Raw genomic sequence first — 6784 nt, 5'->3', positions numbered from 1 at the left:
CAAAGTTGGACAAAATGCTCATCACATAAAATTTCTGACTAAAACAACTCTAAAGGAACCATATCCTGTTGACATTGATTTGAACAATCAGATTATGCTTCACACAAGAAATGCTTATGGTTCGGTTACACATATGGCATATACTAATGAAACTACACCTGATACACATGTGGACTCTACAAAAATCAATTGGCTATTACTACTAATCAACAATTTCAAGCCAACACCAACCAATTAGGTACATTAGCAACCAACCAAACCCAGATTAAGCAAACCGTAGCCCTAAAAAGCAAAGAATACTTATGATTGTCATCATCAAAAAATTGGGAGATTGTTGAACCAAAGTGGTTTGAAGAACAGTGACCTCTAATTTTGGTTTTGATGATAACAAAGTATAAGAGAACAAATCCTTTTAACATTTGTTTCATGCGTAGAAATAGAAAGTCAATTGAATCATTCTAAGAATTTTTATCCTCTGAAAAGCGTGTGCATATATGCTTAGAATCGGAGAGTGAAACGTTTGATAAAAAGAATCATATGTTCATATTGCCCAGAATTGATCATTTAGCCTCTTCTTCAATTTGATCATTTAGAAGCGTCTGAAAGAACAAGCGTCTGCTCGTACTACCTACAAACGATCCTTAAGGCTCTACCTCTAGTAAAATAATCATTTGTTCGTAATGCCTGCACACAATCATTAGGGCGCTGCCTCCAGTCAACACTACACAAAGTTAATCATCCATCATCCTCTGATACAAGATCAACAAGACAAAACTTATCGTTTAATGACCAAGACTTTGATGTCATGAAAGCTTATCGTCTAGTGACCACGTCTTGGATTCTTCAAACCTTATTTTCTAATGAACAAATATGTTATTTTATGGTTTTCCCACCAGAATTTTGAAATTCAAGTGAAGAGACAACTAGAAAAAAAGTACACAAGGTCCGATAGATTAGTGATGTGCCACAACCTTTGTAAATTGTACAAGATCTTGGTGACAACTTCAACATATATTGAAAGTTATGCACAACAAATGGTAAAAGATTGTTAAGATAGTTTTGTAGCAACAAGGCACAGATTTAAACAACTGATCTTAAACGGTAGTACAAGTTAATGCAATGACTCTTATTCCTAGGGATATACTTTGCAGCGTTCAAATCAATTTTAGAAAATGGTCCAATCATCCTTGGAATATAAGGAGCTCTCCAACACTTAGCAAAGAACCAAACTGAACAAAAGAAATATTCAAACTCAGGAAGTGCACAAGAAATGCTCAGAAAAGATCACATATTTTTAGAGAAACACATTTTTCTATGTTAGAAAGAAATACACATGTGATATAAATTTACATTAAAAGATCAATACTTGTTTAAGATATAAAATGGTTAGCCTCTCTGTGAGAGTTTATCTCTAAAATGAATTGTAATATAATCTCGAAGAGAGTTAACTTCCAATTCGACTTTGAATCACTTAGATACAAACTGATTCATGTACTTTTCCTAGTAGTGAGAACAACCTTTTGTTAACAAACCTAAACACTTAGGTTTTCATCAAATAAGGGGGCATGATTTTTTTGATAAAACTAGAAAGGATGTCTAGTAATGTTGGCTTGGATATACTTCAACAAGAATACTCATAAGGCCTAGAGAGGTTGTTGAAGTATATTCATCGTAGGCCAAGTACCAATTCACATAGTGCCTGGAGACGAAAAGAAATGAATACTTGGTTAGTGTGTTAATTCCTTCTCAAGGGAAGCCAAATCATTTTGTTAGGGGTAGATTGGACTAGATATCAGTTGTGAACCAGTATAAACAGACAATGTCATTCTATATTCTCTTACTCTATTACTTTGCACAAGTTTTTCAAGGTTTAACATCACATTTTATTTAAGTGTGTCAACTGAATTTAAATGATTTGATAAATAAATTATGTGATGACAAGATAGTTGATGATATATTAGCTATATTTTTGAGTCATAGAGTCTGAGGTCATTTTAGAGATGTTTTAGAGGAGTTGCTTATAGTTTAAGAGACATTTTGTATTGTTTTTATTTGAGGCCTTGTAAGTATATTTCTTCCCAAAATCAGCAAGTACATAGGTGTTTTGAGCCATTTTAATGAGAAATCATGTAATTCGGCAAATCACAACATCACATGGAGTTTTGAAAGAAGGAAAATAAAGATACATGAAGCTCAAAAAGGTTTTTGGAGACAATGCAATCAGGGGCGGACCTAGGAATTACACGCCGGGGGGGCCAAGTCTAAAAATTGTAAGAGTATATACAATTTTTTTTATAACATTGCTAAATAAACATAATTATATCAAAAACCACGTAACATATATGATTGAATATTGAGAAATGCATAACAAAATTGGATGTGCCTCCCTGCCTTGTTTATAATAAACGAAATTTACTACCTAAATAATGCAAAACAAGTGAAATATGTGGAAACTAATCAGCATGTAGTCTCTACTCTACTTCACCAAGCATTGTGTCAAAAAAAATGGAAATCTTGGGGGGACCACGGCCACCACTGGCCCCTGTGGTAGCTCCGCCCCTGAATGCAATGAAAGAAATATCCAAAGTTCCAATATGAAAGTATGGAACAAGATCAGTCAAACATAATGATTTTAGACTCTAGGCACAGATAAGGCCTAAACGAATCTATTAGACCTTAGGTAGAAATAAGCCCTAGATGTCTATGTATGATCCCTAGGTTATGATATAAGGCTAACATACATTGCTTTAGCCCGAACAATAACATATTGAAAATGGCTCAATCATAATAATCAAATAAGGTTTTTTAGTATGATTGTAAGATTATGATTCATCCTTCGAGAACTTTCTTCGTATCGCCCTTGTCTAGGCATAGTTGTCATAAGCAATTATATAGATATATCATGGTTTCATAATACAAAACATTGTTTATCAAGCACTTAATCATACTCAATATTGAACCTTGCATTAATCAAATATAGAAGATAGAGGAAATTTGAAGAATTCTAATCAATGTCGAACATCTGAATCAAAACATTTACTTTCCTGCAATCAAACTACTACTCTTATTGTGCAATCAATTCAAACTTGCAACCCTTAAACCCTTTTAGTTATTTTTATAATTTAATAAGTTTAGTAAATTGTCGAGTTGACGACAATCCTTGTGGAGACTATATTACTTTATGACTTGTTGAGTTTGGTGAACTTGCCAAATTTGTTATTATGTATTCAAACAATTGTCTTGTGTTTTGAAGACATTCAATGTCATCGACCAAAAACTACTCCCATTAATGTTGAACCGAGATATGATACTATCGTTGGACCTTATAGGGGAGCCATCACTGGTGTGGATCGACACATTATAGAAAGAACAACCATACAAGTGAAAATGATACCACATCTTCATTCAAAATTGTAAGACTTAAGTATATGAGTTTTTTTTTTCCACTTATTTGTTGTTAAACCTCCACTATTTTATCCAATATTTGACTTTAACTAACACATGATACATCATAATATTATTTCCTTCAAGTATGATGACATTTTAACTCGTGCTTGGCACATGTGTCCATACTAGTTCAATGTATTCTAGGACAATACTTTTTTTGACCAAATAATAACGCACTGAATTAAATCCATTAAATAAAAAAACCGACAAATCTTAGTCAATGTATTTTTCTTTGAAAATCAATGAAATTTGACTCGCAAACTTTGAGTTTATGAGATATTCACTATTAAATTCAATCACTTTATTCATTCAAAATCATAAAAGCGCCTTTAAAATCTTTGACCCGATAATTTAGTCATAGAAAATATATGTAGTGCGTTGTTGTTTACCGTATTACGCACCAACTTTAATGCTTATAGGATATGTATGTAGACTGAAATACTAAAAATAATACTACCTATGTCCCTAAATATAGGACCCTGTTGAGAAAATTCCTTGTCCATTTTCTTAAGACATTCTTTGAATTTTCAACTACATTTATTATTTCTTTACCAACATATCCCTATTTATTTTACATCTTCATCTTCAATTAACAATATATATGATGTTAAAAACACAAACTAATTGTTTTTTCGTTAAGTATAAATATAAAAACAATGTTTTTTCGTCAAGTATAAATTATAAAAACAATATTGATACTAACAAATTTAATACCACTATCAACTTTAATTCTCGTACGTGATATGGCCAAGAGGGTCCAATATTTAAAGACGGAGGTAAGATATAATATTATATAAGGTTAAAAAGATTAAATAAGAATATATATAAAAAAAAATCGAAGATATACTCCTAATTCCTAACATCAATATTTAGGCTTCTCTTCTCCTTTTCAAATTTTAAATAACTTTTTCTATTCTTGACTCATTGAAACACTATGTCCGTTCCTTTTTATTTGTCATTTTTGTGGAAGATTTTTGTTTCTATGTAGTTTTCATTTTTAAATCTTAATACAAAATTAATTATTATTTTATCGATAATACCCTTAAATATTTATTGTAAAAAAAATATAGGTGGTATATGATAATAAGCAGTTAAGAGTATTATAGGGGGGGGGGGGAAGGTAAATTTATGAAAAGTAATATAATTATTAATTGCCCTGGTATATAAATAACCTTAAAATAACAACTAAAAAGGAGCAAATTGAATATATTTTTTTTTTACTAAAGGAACAAATATAGTATTATTTAATTTAGGTATTAATTTTTTCTCATTAATTTTTTTATTTTAAATATAAAATTGAAAAGTTGAATTTATTATTTAGGACATTTTTTTAGGTATATATATGCATATGTTTCACACCATCCACACACTATCAGAAAAACCTCTTCCTTTTATCATGTCAAAATCTATTCTTCAAAAATTGACCTTTAATGAAATGTGATTTGAGCATTCACTTCATCAAGGTTTTAAGATATATTTTAGGAAGAGTGGTTCAGAAAGATTAGTTTGAAAATAATAGTCATGAATCCATACTCTCATGATAATCATGGTCTTCCTTCCTCCACCAACAACTTTTTCTCAGTTGGACTCGCCGAGTTACAACAACATCAACATCCACAACATAATCAACAACAACTACAACAACAACAACAGTGGCAAAGAAATTTTGTCCCTGTTCCCAATCCTCACATTCATGCTTCAAACATCTTAAGTTCTCCAACCTTTGTTGGTCTATTTGAGAAACAAGGGCAAGAAACAGACCAACTCATCAATATACAGGTAAAAATTCATATGTAACAAGAGTTAGAATCAAGGTCCATTTCGAAAGATAGAAAGACTCATAAAATAAAGTAATGTTATTTTAAAATAATATATTTTTATTTGACGAGTATTACTCACTCTAAGGTGGGCCCTTTAGGAGGATCCCAATTTATATATAATTTTCTAACTATATTTATTTATTTTGAAAATGTTGTTTACTTGATTCTTTTTAATGTATTTTTGTTGTCACAGAATGGTCAAATAAAACTCATGTTACAACATCAAATTAGGGAGTTACAAGTGGCTACACTAAAAAACATGGAAATTTATTCAAGGCAAATTATGACAAAAGCAAATGAAGAAATTGCAAAAGCTGTAAAGAAAAATCAAGAGATGGAAAATCTCTTAAGAAGCCTAGAGATAGAGAAAGGATTTTTGAAGAGAATAGCTGAGGAAAGGGGAGCCACAACAATAGCTCTGCATAACAAGTTGGAAGAAGAGAAGAAGAGAGCGAGGATGGTTGTGCTAAATGATGCAGAATCATGTTGCGGTGAAAGTGAAGAAGCAAGAGCTGAAAAGCGCATGAGACGCGACGACAATTTGATGTTTTGTTCAAAGTGTAAGACAAAATCTGTTGGTGTCTTATTTCTTCCATGTAGGCATCTATCTTCATGCAAACAATGTGAAGCTTTACTCCAAACTTGTCCAATATGTGGAATGGCAAAGAAGGATGTTATTGAGATCCAGAGTTCAATTTCATATTGATTTGGGAAAAATCAATATTTTAGCTTATCTATCCTAAGAAAAAGTATGAGGAGAGTAATGGTGATCTATATGATATTTCTAAAATTACTTTTGTTTCATATTTTATTTTATTTTGTTTAATGTTGTTACTTTGGTTTTTGTCAAAGTTGTTACTTTATATCAATAAAATAATGTTATTTTGTTTCAATCTCTATTTATTTAGATGCCATTTATATTTAAAATGGTAATTAATACTTTTTTGTCTGAATAAGACTTTTAGATAATAAGGCCAGAATTCCATAAAAAAAAAAAAGATAATAAGGTCAGAATCTTACCACTGAACTAGCATCTCAAGTGTAAAACACAATAGTAACGATCGTAGTTTTATTCTCAAAGTTTACGATAAGAAATTTTTCATTGTTGAAATAATTGAAAACTCAAAATTTAAGTGAATGAATTAGAACTTAATACAATTTAAGACTCTTGTGATTTGACTCCGACTAACGTCAAATCTTCTTATACCTAAAAGGATTTGCCTTTGTAACTGAATATTTTAACTCATCCAGGTTTGCCCTATTGTGCTTAACATTTCCCATACATATACATATAGATGTAACACACAAGATTTATATTGAAAATTCTAAACTCCAGATTTCATTGATTGCAAGTAACACATCGGGTGGAATTTATACCTGAAGTATTTCTCTCACAAAATTTTAATAGTCTTTTATTTACACTTAATTTATTCCTATCAAGGCAAAATCACACACTTATCATAATCACAATAACTTTACATTAACCAACAATGTAGTAGTTAATGATCAATCATATA

At 30.8% G+C, this 6784-nt stretch overlaps 1 protein-coding gene across 1 annotated transcript; it reads left to right on the top strand.

Moving 5' to 3' along the window:
- The first annotated feature begins 4822 nt into the window (after positions 1 to 4822).
- Positions 4823 to 6160, top strand: LOC146949989 (putative BOI-related E3 ubiquitin-protein ligase 3). Its single transcript, XM_085745967.1, has 2 exons — positions 4823 to 5226; positions 5461 to 6160. The coding sequence occupies exons 1-2, from the start codon at positions 4969 to 4971 to the stop codon at positions 5971 to 5973; spliced, it is 771 nt and encodes a 256-aa protein (XP_085602093.1). The 5' UTR covers positions 4823 to 4968; the 3' UTR covers positions 5974 to 6160.
- The last annotated feature ends 624 nt before the right edge of the window (positions 6161 to 6784 follow it).

Source organism: Medicago sativa, chromosome 2, assembly GCF_051527215.1.
Source record: "Medicago sativa cultivar Bolivia chromosome 2, Bolivia_mono, whole genome shotgun sequence".
In the NCBI taxonomy this organism is placed as follows: Eukaryota; Viridiplantae; Streptophyta; class Magnoliopsida; order Fabales; family Fabaceae; genus Medicago; species Medicago sativa.
The sequence above is the reverse complement of the archived record's forward strand: the minus strand, read 5'-3'. Positions and strand labels throughout refer to the sequence as shown.